Consider the following 24,351-nt stretch of genomic DNA (forward strand, 5'->3'; position numbering starts at 1 on the left):
TTTTTATTGGCAAATATAAACGTAATGTAACCACAATTGTTTCTGCGTAGGGCTGTGCTCCTGAAGTTTCTTTAAAGCGAATTGTAGTACCGATAGTCTTGGTTATAACACATAAATGTGTACACAGCATTTTAGATTTGACTACATAAGAACAATTTCAATAGGTGATTTACTCGAACACACTTTAAACTATTTGTACAATTCGTCGGTAAATGAGGTAAATTAACCATGGATTTTGTGTTTAACAACTTGAATATTTCATATGTCAATTCACAGGCCTTTTTATGCGTCGTAAATTTATTGCAAAAGAATATACAAAATAGTTGAATAATAAGTCCTTTTCATCAAAATAATAAAAATAATCTTGCTCCCTTACACATCTAAAACAACCCACACATATTATTTACAGTTTTAACTTGAAATCTTAAACTGGTTTATTTAAATGAGACAGATCGTTGGAAGATAGAGTCACAACACTTTGAAGGTATACTATAGAAATAAGTAACAATCGACATTTGTGGAAGACCGTGTAAATATTTGAACTTAATTTAAGAAGCTATACATTGTAAACCGACATTTTAGTGCGTATTCAACAAAATTTTATTATATAAAATTACGTTAATATTTTGTCTGATTTTAGTGTCACGCTGATCGACTCAATGTGTGATTTGCCGACATTTTTGTATTGGCAAGATGAATCTATAACTACTGACTTTTTCATTTTGTTTTTATTCCTCGATGATAACTAAACCGTCTCGCAGTTACGATACTTACTAATATCTTTGCGCAGAATTTTCGGAATAAACGATCACCGTTGTAATAAAATCAGCCTGATAAAATGCCGTAAATTTGATGAAGTATTAATGGCGAAACTCTGCGTAAAATTATTATATGGAGACAATAAAAATAAAAAAAATATTTTGCGCGTAAATTCCAAGTTGTTCTCATTATAGGCAGCGTTTAATACTTTGTCAAACCGACAGTAGAGTATTTTAAAATATAAAAGATACCTTCCACATACAATAGTTAAATTGTTAATTACGTTGCATTTAAATGTAGATTTAGAAAATACACCAAGTATTTTACAAATTTATAGTTTTCAAAATGTGTTACTTAAGATATCAAAACTTCACTAGCCTTTACCAATTTTAATCATTATACCAGAAGACTTGGGCTCTGATGGAACTTTTCTTAATCATACTTTAGCCTTAATCTGACAGTTTAGCGTGGAACAGAAAGAATGCAGAATGAACACGATATACCCTAGTATGTAGAGAATAACAGATATCGTAGACAATAGAAATGGTACAGCCGCTTATTAAAAAAATACAATTCACTTTTCAACATAAGGCATAAATTATTATAATCCTACAGGACTTCTACGTCTCTATGGTGACAAATAAAAGTTACGCGTATTCGTAGCAAAGGTACCATTTCTTGTGTCATTTTACGATTGGTAGAGAATTGATACAATACACGCAAGCTACATCTTGAAATTTATAAGACGAGACAAGACTGGAACGATATGTATTTGAAAATTGTATTAAACATGTCACAAATACCTACTTAGGCAATATTTAACAATCTATCCATGAATTCATTCTATTTCGTTACACATCGCATTATAGAAATTTCATTGCGTATTTGCAATAAATATTCAACATTTTGCTTACAAAATTTAAAATCAAAAGCGACCACAATAAACTATAAATTAAAAAAAAATGGTAATCTGGTTGATGTGGTGTGTGGTCGGAGACCAGTCTGCTTAGGTACCATTGGATTGACAGAGTTAAGTAACTAACTAGGAAAGCCTGTAATTGACGGTGGCACAGGACAGGGCGCGCTGGAAGTTTCTCATTTCGCCTTTACAGGCATATTTGGGCTACAGAGCCGAGTAGTCGAAATTGAATAATCACCATTACTAATGTTGTTTCTCGACAGAGCCGACACATAATATTGAATAATCACCATTAATAATGTTGTTTCTCAACAGAGCTGACACATAATATTGAATAATCACTATTAATAATGTTGTTTCTCGACAGAGCTGACACATAATATTGAATAATCACCATTAATAATGTTGTTTCTCAACGGAGCCGACTCATAATATTGAATAATCACCATTAATAATGTCGTTTCTCGGAAATATCACTAGCGTTATACGTAACTTGTCAAAGTAATATTTTTCATTAAAAAGAGTTGACTGTTATATATACTTATCAGACCTTGCTACTATTGAAATATAACCCTTATTACCAGATAATTGTCAATAAAGTAAGGTTCTTAAAATGTTGAATATTCACCGCATTTCACATCCAAAACTTCTACTTGTACTAGTTTGAAGCGACAACATCAACTAAACATCGACGTAGAAACGATGTAACTAATTTGCAGTAAACAGTGATTATTTGTCAAAAGGTCTGTGAAATATAGAAAAGTGCGTGTTTAATACTTATATTGATGTAGTGCTTTTCGTTCCTTTGTGATTAAAATTCCTTCAAATCTTATACTAGGATTGAAAACACGTTTATGAATATCTATGATAAAATTTATCGACGATACTTTTATGAGTAAACAAAAACTGATTTTGAAAAGACAATGTGACCGTTATGTGATACTTACAAAACGTTTCAGTCTGATATTATAGCCTATAGTTACATTGTAAAGCGTTTATTTTTATAAACATTATTTATATTTTTATAAAACTATATTACCTCAATTAATGTGATAAAAGCGAAATAAATATTGTAATTTTACCAACAGTCTTCATTTAATTAGTGCAATTATTTGTATGACATTTGCCAACATATTGTTTCTTAAAACTATATATTAAAGAAATCAACGGAAAAACTTAGAGTTTCGTTGATAAGTAGTAACAATGATGTCAGAAGTGCGGTGTGTTAATAAATAGTTTTTACTTCTATTTGCATTACGTCAGAAGACATTCCTTTGTTTACACTTATCATAGTCAAATTGGGAGTATGCAGAATTAGTTGCTCGTTTCCTAGGCCCAGTCAAAGTTAATTGGTTGGAATGTAATTAAAAGGTCTCTAAATTACTTGGAAACATATGTTGGCAACGTCAACTAATCTATTTTTCACAAAAGCTATAATGTCAATTTCGTAACAAAATAATTACGCAATAAAAACACTAATCTATCTCACGACAACAGTTTCCAATCACTTCACTAACTCACTCCGTAACTTTCACTGCAAAATTCTATCAAACGTCATCAACAGGAAGCTCATTAGTCAAATAAATAACACGTAATAAATGGTCCGTTTAGAAGTCTGTGGTGCGCGCGTCCGTTGGTCAGGGGGAGAGGGGCGCGGGGGACACAAGCGGCACCAGCTCTTGCTGGGGCCGCGGCCCGCGTCACACCAGGGGCTCGGCCCCGGGGACCTCCGCGAATTTTACCTCGCGACTCCGCCGGAAGGACGCGGTGCGCCGAGGCGGGCTCCGCCGGCGAGGCTGGGCGGCCGGCTGGAGACTTGCTGACGAAGCCTGAGTCAGCAACCGTGGAGGTGGTGCCACGCTCCGATTGAATGGCGACTGCCGCAAGAATTGTCGGGCAACTACTGGTTGCCAGTATGAATTGCCTGAAATATGAATAAGAACTGAAATAATTGTACGTCAAGTCAAAAATCATTTATTCATGTAGGTAACACAATGTACATTTATGAACGTCAAAAAAGAAACATATATTAAATGCTTCTAATTTTACATTTACTGCCAGTTCTCAAATCAAGGGCGTAGAACGAAAGAGAAGAACTGTCAATAAACTCTCCGCCACTCTTTCTAATCGCCAAGTTTTTTGTTTTACACAACGTTTGTAGGGAGTTGCAACCATTACACTATGTTCCAAATGACATCTTAAGTAATAAATAATAATAAAATAAATTAAAAACAAAGAGTTGTCCTCTTTCAGCAGGAGACATGGTGAAATAGGAGCACGCACTTACATTCTCATGGGAACAACAAATAAATACACAGTCGAAATAACCAACATCACCGCATACACGAATTCAAGTACGACCAGTCACCTCAAGTATCACCCGTTCATGAGTATGATCAAAACTAATATCAAATCTAATATTGCCTATCGTAACCAAACCCATCCTCAACTGGATTTCTCCATATTACTCCATGGTACCTTTTGCAGGAGGCGTATGTGACCTCCAGACAAGACTCCTGAGTCGCCCTCTAGTGCCTTCGTGAACGGCATCGACACTGGCTGACCTCGTGAGATGTGAAGTAGGGCCATCATTGTCACCAGATGTACCTTGACCAAGCCCTTCACTCACTGAGTATAACTTGTGTGTTATGTCTTTTCCTGAAAATACGATATTTATAAAATTATTTTTTATAAAATATTTGTTGCATACAATTACACAAATCGTACTAACCGACCCGGAAAACGTTGTTTTGCATATGGCAATCTAATATATAAAATTCTCGTGTCGCGGTGTTTGTAGTTAAACTCCTCCGAAACGGCTTGACCGATTCTCATGAAATTTTGTGTGCATATTGGGTATGTCTGAGAATCGGACAACATATAGATGTTGTCCGATGTTTTTCATCCCCCTAAATGTTAAGGGTAGTCCACCCCTAAATTATTATTTTTTTATTTTTAAATCAATTTTAATTTTAATTATTTTTATGATACATTGAAAAATACATACAACCCCTAATTTTCACTCCTCTACGATCAACCCCTATTTTTTATTATAAATGATATACACGGCAAAACGACGTTTGCCGGATCAGCTAGTAATATATAATATGGCGCTAGATAAAAAAATGTATTTTTAAAATTCTGTTTAGAAAATAAATAATTGGATTGGACCACCTTTATTGGTTAACAAAATAGTTTAAAAACTGGCGAATATACAAAAAATAACAATTTTTTTATATAGATTTTTTATTAAACCACCTTGGTGTGTCAGCTATTTAAGTACACTTTAATGTGTGCGATACAATATTATTACCTATTCTAATCTACGGCCAGTACTTTTATCTGAAACTATTAAGTGCAAGTTTAGATATGGATGTCTTACCAATAAGGCAGTCAAGCACAACCTTCAGAAAGGGTCTATGCCGCAGAACACGCTCTAGACGCATGCGCGGCCAACAAAGACAAGTGCACACTTCCTCTGCTACCACCGTTACCTGGAATGGACCAAAATCTATATTTAAAAAATATATGTGTGTGTGGAAATTTATGACATTATAATAAGTTTAAAAGTATAATAATCTCGATAAAATCTTCCGGTTTCGGTGATTTTATGACAGACAAACAAACCAACATAAAATACATTACGTACCACACTTGATTATTACGTTCAATCAAATAAGCACACTTTGCTTCAAATAGAAAATGAAAGTTCAGATAGAAAACATATGCAATCCGTGCGCGCCATTTTCAATTATTCCTAGATTTCTTTTTAAAATCATAGAAAGTGGCCAGTATCGTTTTACGCAATAGGATATAAAAACTTTTTGTTTTATTATCTAAAAGTAAGTAGTTTTATGCATACAGTAGAGAAGTTATGCAACAAAAAATGGAAAGTTAACATCGTGAATTTTCATTAACGTCGTCCACTCAGTAACAATGTAACTTCGTGCATACGAGTATTTTCCGCATGCATATTTCAACGGTCATAATTATTTATATGCTGCCTTATTTAAAAATGTACGGAAAAGGTACGCTACTAATAATATTATATTCTACAATGCAACCTAATTATATATAAAATAATTAACGGATACGAATGCGAATTTGGCACTTGGAACGTTATGTACATAACGTAACGTATGAATCACTTTTATGTATCCATTAAGTAATGTTGATTTATTAGTAGGTATTGAACACAAAATATATGCATAAATCACAATTTGAGTAACGTAAGTAGGTACTCAAACATCAATTCCAATTTGTACACTTATGCATGTAAATTTACGCCACATTCTCTTACTTACTTACTCACTATCTTATAGCGGCATTTGTTACATCCACACATTGTTATCATCTATTCTTGAACTGTGTAAAATCCTTTTTTTATTAGGGTTTCCTAGATGTAAAGTTTAAACTTATGTATCGGAAGTATAGAATAATATTGAAACAGGACTAAAATCAATTTTTTCTCAATATTTTTTTCTTATAAGCTTAAATACTGTATAGAAAAATAATCTTAATATTTTTGTTTACAGACAGAAATTTTTATTTCTTTTTATTATTACTAAACCAATAAATGTGTATAAGCATACATAACACAATAATTATTATAATTCGGTGAAACAAACCTGGAATACGTCGTCCGATTGTTCGCGGTTCGCTTCCCACTCAGGTGAATCTACGAACTGATAAGGCTGAATGTAGTGTAAATGTGTCTCGTCACAACTAACTTTCATTCTGAAAAAAAAGTACCATTGTATAGTTCTAACGACGCAGTTTCCAGCAGCACGACGCGGATGTACAGAAAGTTAATTTCTTATTGGTTCAATCAATTAGGTACTTTATATGAAAAATTTTTTTTTAAATTCGATATTATTATTCATAAACGTGAATACTATAGTATACTTGGGGATGTTACGTTTAATTATTTGCAAAATGACGCGAGACCAGTTTCAATCGTTATTTCAGTATATGAATATGGCGGTAATAAAAGTCCTTAAAAGTCAATTGAGAGACGTGTTGTTTGAGTCCGAATTCAAAGAAAACAGTACATTTTAAAAGCAATATCTAAGCGCTCTAATTTGGGGTTCTACGCTCCACGGAACAGAATGGCTAGAATGTGCATTCAGTCGGGTCCTAACAGTCTTTGTATGATTTCGAATCATCCATCCGATTACAGGAAGGGCATTCTGTTATCACTTTCTTAGGTTCTTTTGCTATGCTTTATAATTTATGGTCTTTTTGTAGTCCTTTGTAAACTTATTAATTGTAATCATCATTATATTACAATATTATGTTTGTGCGCGCCGTCCGCACCTATAACTTGTATTTCTTTAACCTACCGTATAACTAGATTGACTTGATTTTTCTGTTAATAAATAAATAAATAAATAATATTTCAATTGTCTTAAGTACCACTTACTTAAAATAGAAACGGCTATGTTTATATCCTGTTTGCCCTTATGTATATATACCTGATGAGTGACAAGTTTGTTGAACGATGATTGCGATGTGTACACAAAGCAGACTCATTAGAGAAAAAAACGAGTGCTTATTGACACATAATATATTGCTTTTGTTTAAGCTTAAAGCTGCAAGAAATATCCAGCTTTTCATTCAAGCTTTTGAAATTGACGGAATAGAAATCTAAAGGCTTTACGAGACCCACATATGACGCAACTATCCAAACATTATTCTCTTTTCTTATCGGAAAAAGCTGTCGTGTATTCAATGTCGAATCGCTGGAAAGTTGAAAATCCCCAGCAAAAACTTAGACGATAAGTCAATTGGAATGAACAGTTTTAGATTAGGTCTGGCGTTTTGATAAATTTGTAGGCCAGTAATTGATTTGACAAGTTTAGAATTTAGACACGCGATGGGCATTACAATACACACTCTAATATGAAGTTTTATATGACACAATTTTCGGATCGGTTGATGTCTTTTGGGAGTGCTAAAGGTTTAATTTGCTAATTATAATTAATATAAATTTATTAACTATTCGAAATGTTTATATTGTAAATATGTATCCCGGGAGTATTTTCGGATAAATTAATTGTTATTGCATAATTTAATAAATCAGTATTTGTTCAATAAAGGTTTCATTCGTGACTGCATTCAGGTAATACAATTTTATGACGCATTAATTTTTCTTTAATATTAAAAGTATATTAATTCTGTATCAACAGGAAATATGATATGAGTTTTATAATAAACTCGAACTTTTGACGAATAACTAAGGGACCGAAATGTATTTGATGCTCTATTATCTCTGAATAGGCTTTATTGATATCCAAAATATTTAAAATGTTCAGACGTGCAAAGCCAGAACGGACTGCTACTATACTACTAAAATATAAATTAACTTATAAATTAACTATACTTTCAATTTATTTTAAGAAACGGTGTTTTTCTTGTATAAACTTTAATAACTTATACTTATTATGAATTATTATACATTTTGTATATATCTCAAACGTATTGCAATAATACTGTCACATAATTTCTTCGGACGAAAACTTATATTAATATAAAAATAATTACAGTATAAATTAATAATAAATAAATAATGGAAATACTAATTAAAGTTAAGTCTGGGTTGTGTGAAAGAAACTGCGTTTGGCAGTGGACTGTCCAAAAACATCCTTTATTTTATTATTTTGTATTGTGATATTGTTTTTGCTGTAAATTAAGTGTTTTTTTTATTATTATATATACCACTACAAAACACATAAAAAGACACATAGTCATAAAAAGCACAGCTTTCTAAGTCAAATAAGACCTAGATTCAAGTCACCACGGAACTTGAAGTAAAATGGATTTTGACCGCGGCCCCGTTCGCGTGGGTGGAAATTGCTTATAGTGCCTATCAAAAAGTATCGTGCAGAAAAACTTTGATAGCATAGAAAAGGCCATACTTATAAGCCATGATACCGTTACTAACACTTAATTTTAACTACATTTTTACGTGAATTAAAACATTTTAGCTTTTTAATTTTGATATTGACTTGAATAAGCACCTATTATAGTATTTTTAGGGTTTTGTTTGCGAGACTGTATTGAATGACCAACATTCTTACACTATGATATTATAAACTTTGTAATATGCATTGATTACAATCGAAACTATGACTAATTTAGGTTTTTAATACTATCACATCTATATTTTGCTTTCAATATTTTTAATTATATATAATATATATACCAATTGCGCTACAACCTTTTAGGTGTGGGCCTCAGATTTGTATCTGTTCTCTGATCGCACACACACACACACACGCCGTCGACGTTTTGTGTCTAAACCCGGTCTCTCGATGTTTTCTTTCATACAAGCGAGTGTTAAATGCCCACATAGAAAGTCCATTGGTGCAAAACCGGGGATCGAACCTACGACTCCAGGGATGAGAGTCGCATGTTGAAGCCACTAGGTTAACACTGCTCATATTTTTAAACTATATTTTGGTTAGTCGAGTAAATAATAATTACAGTCGAGTTTAATAAATCTTATCTTATATAGAAACAAAGTCAGGTTAGTTAAACCATTTATAGGTCGAGAACGGCTGGGGTAATATAATCTATTTAAGATATAAAAAACTCGAATTGAAATGTAAACAATAATATAGAAAACAAACGACAACTACATCAGATTTGCTTCGTCATTTTCCCAACGTCATAGTGAAGAATAACTTTATTTGCGTCATAGACCATTTTATGAGTAAACAGTATTAATTCATCGACAGTAGACAGTACAAAATCCGCCATGCTAGCTAGTAAGCTTATATACATGATCCGAACTCATATACTACATATTTCGTACACTTGCTATCTACTACGTGATCATTTCAAATATATTATACTCCGAAATTACAACTAAAAACCACTGTCTCTTGATATAGAGGCTGTATGCAATGCAAGCGGTCGTACGTGCGTCGAATATAAAACGAAGGGCTCATTCATATCACGTAACAAATCAACATAAACATGAGAAATACATACTTTCCCTTCAGTAATATTGATAATCGCTCGTCCGCGGGTGTGACCTCCTCGACAGCGTATGCTTCACCTGGTTCTAGCTTCACGACCCTCGCCTCTCTCGTTAGCTCTTGGAAATGTTTCTTGCTTACTTTTAACGGCTTAAATAGTTTCAGGTACAAATCGGTCAGTTCTAGCGAAAGGGCTGGTGGCAAAAACCTGTGGAATATACGTAATGTGCACGAAGCTTAGGGCGATAATTTAAATATGGCCTGTAGCTTTCATGAATGGTGAATAATTTCAGACTTTGCTTACATTTTACTTGTTACTGAGGGATTCCAAAATGTTGCCTATAGTTTTTATACTAAATATATGATTTTTTTGCCTTCTATTTATAATTTCTAATAAATATTAAATATCTATAATGGTTGTGTGTAGGTAATATGAGTGGGATTGTGTGCGTTTAACCAATTCAAAAGGGCATTAAAGATACATATCAGAATGAGCCTTATAGACTAAAATTAGGACGGCTGATGGTGACGTGTATCTCGTTCGTATATACGAATTTCTCATATAAAAAAATACATTTTTTGTAATGAGAAATAAAGTTCTTTAAACATTAATGCCTGGCTTTGATCACTTGTCAATCTAATAGGCAAGTAGGTGATCAGCCTCCTGTGCCTAACAGACGCCGCCGACTTTTTAGGTTTACGGCAAGCTGGTTTCCTTCACCGTTCGAGCGAATGTTAGACATAGACAGAAAGTTCGTTGGTGCACAGCCGGGGATCTAACCTATGACCTCTGGAATTAGAGTCCCACGCTGAAGTGACAAATGATCATGAAACAGATACAGAAATCTGAGGCCCAGACCTAAAAAGGTTATAGACCCTTTTAAAAAAATGCGAAATTGTCCGGATTACCGGGTAATAATTTTAGACAATTTAATTATTAAAATGTAAAGTAGTTTTGATTAATTTTAACCTTACTGTTTTTCTAATAACTTTTCTTATATTTCTTTATTAAGTACTTTGAGTGATCAACATACCTTATAATTAAGAAAACAGTATGTATAGAGTTGACGACGACCAAGGCCAGACTCCAGGCTAGAACATCAGGAGCACAAACTTCTGCGCCAGCCCACATGCCCATGAGCACCGCTCCCGTAGCGGCCAGCGCTCGTAGCACCAATATACTCTGTTTAAAACTCTTCGGTGCCAGGAATGCTATAGCGAAGCATAGGTTGGCTGCCTGTTAAAAGTTGCATTTTGTTTTAAGAAACACACACCAATATCTTATTTAAAGTATTTTTTAGGATATCAAAGTAACTTTTGGCACTTATAAATCCATAACAGTATCACGTTATATATCTATAATTATAAATTTAAGCCTTGAATTGTTTAAACTATCGCGAATATGCATAAAAGAATATTAAGAATATCCATAGCGATAAATCACCAGCATGATGAACACATGCCACATACACACTTCACGTACATTCTACACAAGACATCCCAATTAGATATTACTTAGTTAAATATATTGAATAATTTTTTATCGTAAATATTATGTATTCCATCTTTGGTTATATCTTTAGTATAATTGTATTTTGTTTTATATAATTTATATGCTATAGCATTACGAAATAAATAGGAATCTTTCATTGAATCATGAGTTAGTGAGGCAAGTGATTTTATTTTATGTATAGTCTAGTAGGCTCAGGTTCATGCTATTTACCAATCAATCAAAATACGTTTATTCAGTTTAGATGCGTCTTAGGGCATGCTTATGAATGTCAAAAACGTTTACAAAATTCGCAAAAGAGCAAGACTACCAGGAGGCCATGTTCTGAGAACGGGCAAGAAACTCAGCAAGTTTTACCCTCCCTCTACATTGCAATTATTCAAAGGAAAATGTCATAAACCACAACGTACCTGGAAGAGATCCTGTTGGGCACTGGTCCACTTCGCGCAGAACCAATGATTATCGTGTTCATCAGTAGTGTTACCATTGAGCAGATCGTAATCGGTGTCAAATGTGGTGTTAATGCGCGAGAGGTTAAACGCAAGGGTGGCGTTAAGCCATGTGGCTTTAGGTGACGCGGTCGCCATTTCGCGGTCGCGGGCCGGCGCGCGCGACGACGCACCGCCGTTCGCGCGCGCCCCCCGTTCGTTCGCGCGCCGCACCGACACCAGACGATTCAGTTGGGCTCTCGCTTTCAATATTACCACCTCCATCACCACACCCTGACAGTACTCCGGGAGAGCGCACTTATCTGAAATCCAAGATATATCTTTAGAGTTTTCGCAATGTCTTCCATAAATTGACCGATGTGCTAAGGATGACGCCCTAGTGTCGGTCAATAGAATACGATCCGACAAAATATCCTGATTTATGAATTTAGAGCAGGCTAACATAACGATTACGTAATACATACATCTCTGTATTATATGACGCCAGGAAATATACGAGTAAGTCTGCGGAAACTTGACAGGTATTATCAACTTTCAAATATTATTGGCATACAGTACTTTTTGCAAAATAAAATTCCATTTCCAAGTAAATATGTCTCCAGTATTAAGGGTTGGTCCATTGAAATGTTACATTTGCTGCAAATTTTTTCTACCATGGATAGTTTAGGAGATATAGCCAAATACGTGTTTTCACCCCTTTTTCCAAGATGGCGGCCGGGGTACAAAGGCGCCAACCCCACAAACTTGGGTTTAAGCTTGTATTGACCCCCTACATGTTCCATAAATAAAATTGCGTCCTCTAACAAATGTAAAGTTTGACCCTCAAATTGTAACATTCATTGGACTAGGTAACTTTCTGTAGGTTATAATTGCTATATATATTGCAAGCGACATTCTAATTTGAAACATTGCCTAACGAATCACGAATGATTTAAAAGTATAAAACCCAAGTCCTCTGTCTTGACCCGATCAAGGCCCCCGATAACAAACACTGCAACGAAAGATGTATTGGATACGTTTAAGGAGGAATGAATCATTCATTTATTCAAATCAGTACGAAGTCATCTTTTAAATTTTATAAAAACAACTCCTACGTAATCCAGTGACTTGTATGAATTCATAGCTTTATCTTCATAATATTTTTGAAGTGAAACTTCTTTAGGCGCATGAGGGTAAAATTTTAACGGAACGTCACGAAGATGTGCCGCGTTTTTGTCGAATAAAAGGGAGAGAGCGATCGAGACCGATTGAGAGAGAGTGAGAGTGAGGAAGGAATTACCTTATAGAAATTGTATTTTAAAATTAAATTTTTTTAAAGAGAAGTTTTGATATATTTGTATCTTATATTGTATGCAAAATAATTTATTGAAATCTCAAATGACGAATTGTAAATTAAAATGCCACGTGTTTTATTATCGAAGAAAAAAAAAATTGTATTAATTTTCGACACTTAATATTTAAATGGCAATAAAATTAATTAAATTTTTATATATTTATATTATCATTAGCACGCACTCCTATACATAGAGTGATCATATGCAATTTACAAAGAAGTTTCACTTTTGACATGTGTACTTTGTACGCACGCATTTTTTTAATTATTAATTTTTAGTTTTTTTATGCTCTCAGTGTTAATTTTAGCCAATTTATCAAGGGTTAAGAGATCGCTTATACGCATTAAAGACGTTGGTTGCATTCATGTTTATTGTTTTATTGTGTGCAAAGAACACGCTTTTATCACCACTAAGAAACAATAACGGTGAATAAAAAATAAACCTCAATCCGCGTGGAGGCTGTGAAAACGCATTTTCCTTAATGAAGGTAAATATGAGCTCACTTTGCTTATTGATAAAACCGCACTGCTTCGCTTTATTGCACATGTATATTAACTGAATGATTCATTTTGTGTTTCAAGGAATTTCAATTTCACTACAGTATTTCCGAACCATTTCGACATGTGGTCCTTCATGAAAAGAGCGTACCAGTATTTAAAAGGCCAGCTCTTGCGAGCCTTCTGGTAATATGAGTGTCTATGGAAGGCGGTATCAGAAGACCCTCCTGCTGAGTTTTATAAATATACTAGTGGACCCGACAGACGTTGTCCTGCATGATATTTCAATCAATTAGTAAAGCAAAGTATGAAAGTACCGACTGCAGCGCCATCTGTCTGGCTGATTTGTGAATCTAAGCCATTCCCAGATCCCCTTGAACACACACAAAAAATTTCATCAAAATCGGTCCAGTCGTTTGAGAGAAGTTCAGTGACATACACACTCACAGAAGAATCATATATATAAAGATGTTTTATTTACTCTAAACGCTTGAATTAGAAATAAAAATTGTGTGCTTTAAAGAAAGACGTATTTTACGTAAACACAAATTAAATTGCAAATTAATAGTTTAACAATCGATTAATTGTGTAATACAATTAATCGATTGTTAAACTATTCTTAATTTTATGTATATCACAAGTCTGTATTGTATTAAAGCGTTATAAAAATTGTTTTTTTTTAAACATATCCCAGTTACATAGAAAACGACAGTTTTTATTTTAAAACAAGAGCTATCGTTTTAATAAAACCGAGCGCGTTGCACTTGTTTTCTTTAGCTTACGGCGTCTAAGGGCTGTTTAGTAAAGGTCGCCCTAGAATTTACCGTCGTTTAAAATCTCCGGTTTTTCTTTGTAAGAATTTGTATTCTTAAAATTCGTGAGAAGTTTCTTAAATTTTTTTCAACTCTTCCATCAAAAGATTAATGCGACTTTTATTTCCTTATGGCGTTAAGTAAATATAACTTAAATATGTATAATACTGTAGCTAAGTAAATAACTGTTAATTTATATTAAATTAAACCAACCAAGGCGTCAGGAACGCGAAGTGTTAGCTTAATGGTTAAGTGAGCGTGTCACAAGAGAAGTCTTCAATTCAAACCACAACCATTAATTTTGCTCTTGCGGCGAAGGGAACATTGTGAGGAAACCAGCATTTCATAGACTCGAATTTTCGAAAATGTGTCATTCGTGGAAGACTATCTTAATTCGTCGTTATATGCAGACGTCGTGTCTGGCAAAGGTAAAGAGATACAGAGACATATTCTGAGTAGAAAAACAGTTGATAGTCAGAATATCACTTTGTAAGTGAAAAAACTTTTACCGGATTAAAGTTATGTTTTATTATAAATTTACAATTATTTAACATAATTTTAAATTTATCCGACGTTTCGCGTGCAGCGTGCGTGGTCACCGTGACCAAAGTGGTAAAAAAGTTTTTTCTTTAAATGTGTAAAGGTTATGTTAATCAAAGACAATACTTTGTAAGTGACTCATAAATTCAACTTCACCAACTAACTACCTACCTACTAAGCCAATATCTATAAACAAAAGGTTACATTTGCACATGCTGACCATCTGTGCGAATGTAAACAAAAAATTCAAAAGCTTTCTACGTTATTGGCAGCCATTTCCAGTGCATGGAATTTATAGGAATTTGTTACAAATAGATTCTTGCAAAACACTCGCTATACCCGAACTCGGCGATACATATGAAGTCGCTATAGCCAAATGAAGGGACTTAAATGGTCGTTATAATAAATCTAATGTTTATAAAGAGATGACTATCGAAATAAAATGCAAAAAATATCAGACGAAGAGATGAGTTGAAGCTATACTTTAATAATATTTGATCTAATAATAAAACTTTTTTGCATTTCTTGTACTCTACCCTCTGTAGGTGTTTCTTTTTCATTGTTCCACATTAAAATACCCAAGACCTAAGCACAACACCAAATGCTCAGCACATCGATGCTCGTCGCAGCCGGGGATCGAACCCGGGACCCATGGATTCGCAGTCAGGGGTGTAGCTACTGTACTAACCACTAAACCAATGAGTCGTCTAAAGCTTGTTAGCGATAAGGCCGCCCGTTGGCTTTTGTAACCTGTTTTTTTTATCTGTATGTTTTTGAATAAGGTTATAAAGTATAAATAAATAAAACTTTATTCGTCCTGTAGTGATAAGGTCCACCATAACTTTTAGGACTCCAGAGGTATTATACAGAAATTATACACATGTATCACAATTTGTCTGCCACCTCGGGGAGTTACGGATTGTACTTACTCAACAAGTATAAACTTGGAAGTAACATTGAACGAGACAACAAATAAAGGAAAGTTCGCCATTGTACAAAGTGCTACGGAGCTACGAGCGAGGTTGCTAACCGCACCTCGTAGAGGCTTCAAATTGGTGATTATGTAATATGCTAAATTGTCTAAAATTATTTTTATATAGATTGAAGAACACAACAATATTAACTTTATTTTTAATTATACCCTATAGTAAACACACAGCGTAGCATAAATACGGATTTCATACCACAAGTGTGCTATACCTACTAACTTCATGGAAAATTTCTTTAAATGACGTCGTTTGTGTTCTTAGGGAGTGCCAGTGCGAGATTTACCACGGGACGGGACGCAATACCAAGGAGCAGTCTCGGTAATATTATTTTACAATGCAGCTCAATCATAAAAAATTGTCGTTTTAATTAACTAAAAACTGTATTTAATTTGCATGCATGCAACAGAAGTTGGCTGGAAAACCCTGGCGTCAGAAAGCCGCGCCCTGTCTAAAATAGACATATCACACATAACAATTTTCTTATGTAAACTATGACGTCTATAAGTCCCATTAACTTTCGTCTCAGAAATGTTGCAAATATTTATTTTGTCATTAATCTTTTCCGTTCTTCTTTTGTCTTGATTGACAAGTTTCTTAGCAAAATGAAACAAAATTTAAGAGAATATCTTTAGAATGAAGTGCATAAGACACGATTTCTCGCTGACCAACTGAGAAACAAATTTGCCTTTTAATTCGGTATAGAGTTTTATTTATTTTACTGGAGCAAACGGCTAAGAGGCACATCTGATGTTGAGTGATATCCGCTACCCATGGACACTCGCACTGCCAGAAGGCTTGCAAAAGCTCTGCCGGCCTTTTAAGAATTGGTACGCTCTTTTCTTGAAGGACCCTAAGTTGAATTGGTTCGGAAATACTTCAGTGGGCAGCTGGTTCCACATAGTGGTGGTGTGCGTCAGAAAACCTAACCTCCACTATAAGACTTGATATATCAGCGTTCTAAACTTTAACATGTTTTATGTTTAATCAGTATTAGACATAGATAAAAAATAAACGAATTTAAAAAAAAATTGGTTTGATTTGTAGAAATTTGTATGTACGTATTAATAATAATAATAAATCGTTTATTTGCAAAGATATAGCTACAATTAAATCGATTAATCATAAAAATCCGCCATATATAAATAGGCATGCAAATGTCATATTAATTTTCATTTTCATGTCATATAATAAGAACTTTAACATAATGTCATAATAATTAGTTACTAGTTAGGTTATTTATATTGTACAGTAACTGTTTTGCAATAGTATACGTTAGTGAAATAGATTAGTTATATGTCTTATTACTTATATATATATTTAGATTTAAGCTGACTTATGAGTCGTTGCGAAACCAGGGCGCTTTACTAGTTCACTTATATAAAATAGTTGCCACAAAATTCGGCAAACTTTCAAGATAGGATTAGGTAATGCTGGGATATTGAATTCGAACAGTCAGCAAATCTCCACTTTTATATTTATTTTCACAAATAAAATATACTTTAAAATTACTATGAACTCCATAGTGTTGCATAACTGCATATATATATGGAAACTATAATTATATTTCGGCGAGAAAATAGCAACAATGAGAAAATACTAATGAGTGAAAGACTTATTTATAAAAACTTAATCACGCCATTTACACGATTTTATACAGTACTATTTTGTCTCTTTCCGTCAATTTGTGTTTCCTTGTCATATATGTCATGTAACACACCCACTCCCCCACACATATACACACACCCACCCATGCACACACACACTTAGAGAGAGAGGGAGAGAGACACACACATACACACACACACACACAAACACACACCAAATTTATTTTTACGACTCCTTTTGCAATGTTTTCTTTTAGCACTTACTTATTTTTTTCTATTGTATCTTATGACAATGACCTGATTGTACGAGTTCCGGTCCGGTGGTGGAGAGGCTGGCTATCTGTCACTCAGGTCTCCCGTTACAGAGACCAGTCTCTCACATACACTTCCTAATGTTGTCATCTTAGTTTAATCATAATACCCTTGTATGTATAAGTGAGAGAAGAAAATAAAGATTATTATTATTATTATAAAAAGAGACAGATGTATAGTAATTTGATTTCTATGAATTGACTTTTAATTTTTGCGTGTAAAATATATTTACTCATACTCCGTGAACATGACCAACAAAATATTAAAAGAAAGGGCAGCGAGATGAGTTCATTTATCATTTTTGTTTCATATGCAAATAGGTTACTTATGATCAGCAAAAGTAAGTATATATACATCTGCACTAGGGATGATCGATGTTAGAAAAACATCGATATTGACATCAATGTCATAATCGAAAGCCCAACGACGATGTTCGATATTTATCGAAAACCGAACATCGATGATTTTTGCATTAATAATTGACAAAGAATACAGTGAAATGGTTCGAAATTTATAAGAAACCGAACAAATTGTAACATATTCCGATTTTATCAACTGACTGAATGAAAAGTAATTTTGATAAAGAAGAACCTTTAAATATATTTCTTTGTTGATAAGGAGTAGGGAAGTGTGAGAGAGAAAGAGCGAGCGAAACTACGAAGAACGAACGAAGGGAACGACCTGGGCGCAAATAATGATTTGATTTGGTCTGATTTGTGGATGCGTTCATAGAAGACATAATTTGTTTCGTAAGTTGCATTGGTCGTGCGGGAGGCCGCGAGTTAACATCGATGTTCGATTCAGTTAACATCGTTATTACGATATTTTTCGTATAGCAACATCGATGTCAAAACATCGATGATCATCGAGCATCCCTAATCTTCACCAGAAAGAAACAATAATTTAAAATGTGCCTGAGATCCGTAGAGCATTGGTATTATTTCCCGTCATATTGACGAGGAATGGCGATACGCAAATTATTTATAGACATTATTCAATAGACACAAAATCCACTTATGAAAGTAATTGATTGAATATTTGTTTACGTTTTAATAGCAATCATCACGCCACTCAACACATTATAGATCGATTCGTGCCGTAATTAACGTTGCTTGACGCTAAACTTATTGATAAACATGCTACTGATAGCTTCTAACATACCTATAGATAGCTTAATAGCGATTGAATCGTTATATATTTTATTGTAATTAATTTCAATGTCGGTGGCCTTCCAAAAATAATTGGAAGTAGACAATAATTGAATAAATTAATAATCTAGTGTCTTCTCTCGTGTTTGTTTTCAAGTCAAGTCAAATCATTTATTCCAATTAGACCACCTAAAATGGCACTTTAAATAAAATATAAAGATGATTCTAGTTGCCCCTTCCAAAAGGTAGTTTCGTGTGGAGAAAAATGGGCAAAACATTTTAGGTAGTTTAGTTAAATTAAAATAGGTTTTATAATTATATATTTACAATAGTTAAATAATTATTATATATGTTTAATCGCGGGCTTCCATATTACCTGACTTTATGAGTTACCTAACTTGCAACGATTTAGGCACTGCGTTGAAACGCTATAATACAATGTTATAGATATTCTAAACAAATCGTGCTGTATTTAATGAAATGTTATTTAGGGGCCAAAACGTGTTCCCGATAATGACTGAAAAAAAGCAATATGCTTACGTGTTTATAATGCTTAGCGATAACAGATCTATCAAACAAATATAATCTTTCACAGTTGCGTGACAAATCTCAGAGTAAAGATCCAGGAAAATATTACGTCGCGCATAAAACCGTAGCGTGATCGAATTATATCCCCAAATATCGACAATTTCAGTTTCGTTTTTACTTGGATACAATGGATGTACGATAATAAACAATGTTTGTATGTAAATATCCGCTAAATTGTAATTACTTTTATTGAATTTAAATTTAGATTAAAATCGTTCTATTTTTTCGTTTAGTTCGATTTCATTACGTACAATTCAATAATTCTAATTCAAAACTACAAACTATAGAGCAATAAAAGCTGTTAATTCCTAGTTTGAAAATTATTACAAGTGAAAAGCCCAATTGGTTGAGTTATCGTCATGCTAATTAATATACTTATGTATAGATTAAAACGTTCTTAAATCTATAAGGTTATCTCGATAAAATCACCCTTATTATGAGTACGGTTGCGTGCTGGTAAAGTTGGTTAAACGAGCAAATTCTCCTAGTCTGAGGTAAGTCAGGTATTGTTGTGGGTAAAGGGATTTTTATCGACCCCGAGATGGCAGCGTCTTTACGAAGCTGGGCCGCTCACCTGTGCAGCCAAGAACGCCGCTCTCTCCGCCCACTTGTGGCGGTGTATCTCAGGTTTCCGTCACGGAACGTCCGCATATCTCGCACTTTCATGCCGTACCATCATAAAGCACCAAAACAAGCGTGAGCGCGGCACGCGGCTCTCATATTCAATCTCGCGCTAGAGCCTCCGGGCGGCGATCAAGCGTTGCGCGACGCTCGACTGACTGCTTCCGCACGGCGCGTTTCGACGGACCAGTGCTGCCAACCCTCGCAAGCAAAACGCGCTGGATTAAATTTAAAGCGCTTACTCCTAATATAAGGGCGACCACATTCATAAAATTTTCTTAACCTAGCTTTTTTAGTTTTAGCTGTTTTGTTCAGTATATGTAGTGCATGTTAAGACTGATTTCACTATGAAGAAGTAATTGTAATGCCTAATGACTGAATCATACTTACGCCTTAAAAAACTAATAATCTTATAAAATGTGTGGCTTTTTAAAATCCCGTTTCAAATACAATCTGTAAAGATATAAAGTAAGTAAGTAAATATTTTCTTGGTTTTTCTTATACCTAATGCACTGATAAGCCAGCCTTAATCTTATTTGAAGCTATTTTTATGTAGCTCTTACATTGCTACGTTGGTAGTATTGTTACGGGCGCGGCGCCGTTCCGCGCAAGCGTACCCCGCCCGCCCCAAACCCCATCACCCTCAGCTTTTACTCACATCTCTGTAACACAGAGGATTTTCCATACAGAGACGGGAATCATTAATGAAGCATTTAGAGAAAAATTCGCATTTAACACTCACTCGTATGGATAAGGCAATCGTGAGAAAACCGGGCCTTAGACCGAAAAAGTCGTCAATCTGTCAGGCACAGATGGTTGATCACCTACTTGCCTATTTGAAGTGATCACTGAACAGATACATAAATCTGAGCGCCATTATATATTGTGAATGGTCAAATAAAAAGCAGAGTGTTTTTGTGTCTTCAAGCGTATCAATCCCCAGAGGTCGACAACACATCCCAATCCCAAGCGTTGCAGGTGTCCATGGGCAAATAGCCCTTTATTCAAAGGGCCTGTATAAGCGCAGTGACCCTGTGTTACCCATATTGACGCAGCATTTATTTGTCTCTGATACTTATTAATCTGTGTCGTTACTACTCTGATATTATCAATAAAATTATTGTACGACATGAACTCGTCCGATAGCCGCAGCATGTCAAACACATCGTATCGCAAACATTAAAACTTGTAATTTGTGACCATAAAATGTGTCTCTCGGGAGAATCGGACGTTTTTACGTCGTTACTCCGTTAGGCTTGATATATTAACCGTATATCACATCTTTATATAACAGTCTATTATATGTCAGGGCTTGCTGTATATGTATTATATTTAGTTATAAGTATTTTGAGGAATATAAATACGAAATGAATGAAGAACTGTTAAACGGAAGTGATCCTTATTTCATTCTTTATAAACAAATTTAGTCACAATTTTGTCAATATATTGGTTTGTAAAAAAACAGTACTTTCTCAGTTAATTCAGTATATTGTGGATGAATTTTATAATTGGAAGTACTTTGTCCAGTATAATCAGTGATGAAGTGTTGAACGCAAATTTTTAAAGGAAAATATTGCCAATTTAAGACTGCCGGCGCCCATCCAAAATTTCTGTTATCGTCGCGTACACAAATCACGGTATTCGACGACTGCGATTTTGCCGAAATTAAAACTTTATTTACTAAAAGCAACATGAATCATTTCTTTATTGATTAGGAAAATTCACAAATAATTTTTTTTTGCTCTCAAACATCACACATGTTACAAGGAGGACAATCAGATACTTATGAAAGTATGTTATACATTTACAAAATAACATAAGATAAGTTCTAAGGCGCAGCGCTAATCAGATCCACGCAATTTCCCCTCAATCGAGTAGCACGCAATATCGCATCACACAACTCTTGCGTGGACTCTTTGTATTGAAGAAGTCGGATGGGTCCGCCAAGCATCCGGGAATATATACTGTAAATACATAATTTTGTATGTATAAAGAAAATAATAATAGCAAATAATTAACACAGCAATGTGTCTTAAACTTTACAGACTGTAAAGAAATATATTAATTATTTCTCCATAATACCAGCAGATTAGCGTACACTTCGAACTTTTTAAATTTAGAATTGATGAGCATGTAGCGTATTAGATAATCATTTGTGTAATGTGTTTCAACCTTCTTAAAAAAAGTGCTTTTGTTTCAGCCAAGATGTGAGCATAGGTTATTTTACAATTAACAGTATAATGTATATAATTAAAACGTTTGAGATACAAAACTACTGTAACTAATAACTAGACGTGGAGAAATTGTCTTTGGACAATATAACCATTTAATTTAAATGAATGGTCAAATAAAAATCAGAGAGCATTGTCTATGGGCCTTCAAGCGTACCATTCCGAATCTGTTTAAATCATAACATAAAAGATAATTAGATCACTCAACAGATTCATTATAATGCACAGAAATCTGGAATTAGGAAGATCAAAGAATTTTAGCTTGATTAAATTAAGAAGTAAAATGCTCGGGTCACAATGTTCGTTCTCATACTCCTCCGAAACGGCTCGACCGAATCTTATGAATTTTTTAATGCATATTCAGTAAGTCTGAGAATCGGCTACTATCTATATATCAAACCCCTAAGTGATGAGGGGTGTCCACCCCAAAAAATAATTTTTATTTTTTTGATAATTTTTTTTTATTATGTAGCTTTAAAAATACATACAACCCTTAATTTTCACCTCTCTACGATCAACCCCTATTTTTTTTATTGTAGATAGTTTTTTTTATAGAACTAAAAAAATGTTTCCTAGAAATGGTGGCAAAACAACGTTTGCCGGTTCAGCTAGTATGAAGTAAAATTGCAAATCAAAGCGCAAATAATTTAAGAATTCATTCAAAGTCTTCTAACATAAAAGTCTTGAGGCTTAAAATGTTCCCACGATTCAATACACCCCTGCGTGACGATTAACATCTGGCAAGACTCCAGCGGCTACGGACCTTGAATGCAGCCTTTCCGTCTCCAACTAGCCTTTAGACCCCTTTCTATGTTTTCCCTCATAAATAGATATTCAAATCACGTGTATGATAAGTATAATGTGATATTATAATGTTTTGCGTTGGTGTCGAGAATGACTCCTTAATTACAGTGACTTGAGCTATTATTAAAAAACAGTTTTGAAGAAGATGAGTTCACTTATTAATATTATTATTTATAAGATAATTAAATGTGGGAGATATACATTCTTCAGGTTGATTCGGCCAATCTCTATTAAGACGGCAATGTGGCCATGAGATATTACACTGTGTAATTGTGCGCACACAACTTTCGACAACCTCTACCTTCGTGTATTACAAAGTTTGGTTTTGTTTAACGCTAAATTAACGCTAATAATCTTTAATTTAGCCCCAGGAATCTTAAAAACACATTCATATCTATATACCGTTACTAATTTAAATCTAAATATAATAATGTTAAAAATATTATCTTATAAGATCAACTTTATTTATTACTTAGAGTCAATTTTGTACGCTTCATAAAACCTACCTCAAATTTAAAGGCTATTTAAAATCATCACTGAAATAAATCCTATAAAATGAAATATACCCAAAGGTTGTAAATGTAAAAACTGCATTCATTACAGATATATACTAATAAAGGAAATTTCATGAAATCTTGCACAAAAGCTTTTGAGAGTGTGAATTTCAATGCGTTTTCAGAAAAGCAATCGATACAGTTAATTGAAATGTAGAAGACATAATAGCTTTTAAGAATTAAATTAATGTTTTTGCCATCAATGTATTAAAAAAGTTGTATCACCATTTTTTGTCGAATAAAGTAATAGCTAATTTAAAAGTCTAAACCCTATAAAACGTTTTCGCGTCCATAAAAAACAAACAATAGGTTCATGATGACATTTCTATAAGATGCGTTTTTGATAGTTCATAATTTGTATATATACTTACAGCTTAAAAAAATACAAATTGAATTTTTTTATTAATTGTAGTAATTAACAAATTAACAAGGTAAAAAATAGCGTACAAGTTAATTTAAATCTAATTTTAGTTTAAGCAATAGAAAGGAGAAAAATCTTGTTCCGCTAATTGTTTTGAGCAGTATATAACGTTAATGGGGTAAATTTTGTTTTCATTGTTTATAAGGTTTATTTTTTCATAAAAACAACCATGGATATTATCTTTAATTGAAACTAGTTTGTAATATTTAATTTAGATTCAATTTGGCTTAACTTAACCATATCTTAGTCTCTCGCTTGTTTTTTCTAAGACCTTGGG

General features: G+C 33.8%; 1 protein-coding gene across 1 annotated transcript; it reads right to left on the minus strand.

Annotated features, from left to right (window-relative positions):
* Positions 1-2,567: 2,567 nt before the first annotated feature.
* Positions 2,568-20,209, minus strand: LOC125056308 (blood vessel epicardial substance-like). Its single transcript, XM_047659340.1, has 8 exons — positions 20,018-20,209; positions 11,581-11,921; positions 10,695-10,897; positions 9,674-9,868; positions 6,307-6,415; positions 5,061-5,172; positions 4,157-4,336; positions 2,568-3,602 (listed from the first exon to the last, which is right to left on the minus strand). The coding sequence occupies exons 2-8, from the start codon at positions 11,881-11,883 to the stop codon at positions 3,379-3,381; spliced, it is 1,326 nt and encodes a 441-aa protein (XP_047515296.1). The 5' UTR covers positions 11,884-11,921; positions 20,018-20,209; the 3' UTR covers positions 2,568-3,378.
* Positions 20,210-24,351: the final 4,142 nt, after the last annotated feature.

Source organism: Pieris napi, chromosome 14, assembly GCF_905475465.1.
Source record: "Pieris napi chromosome 14, ilPieNapi1.2, whole genome shotgun sequence".
Taxonomy (NCBI): domain Eukaryota; kingdom Metazoa; phylum Arthropoda; class Insecta; order Lepidoptera; family Pieridae; genus Pieris; species Pieris napi.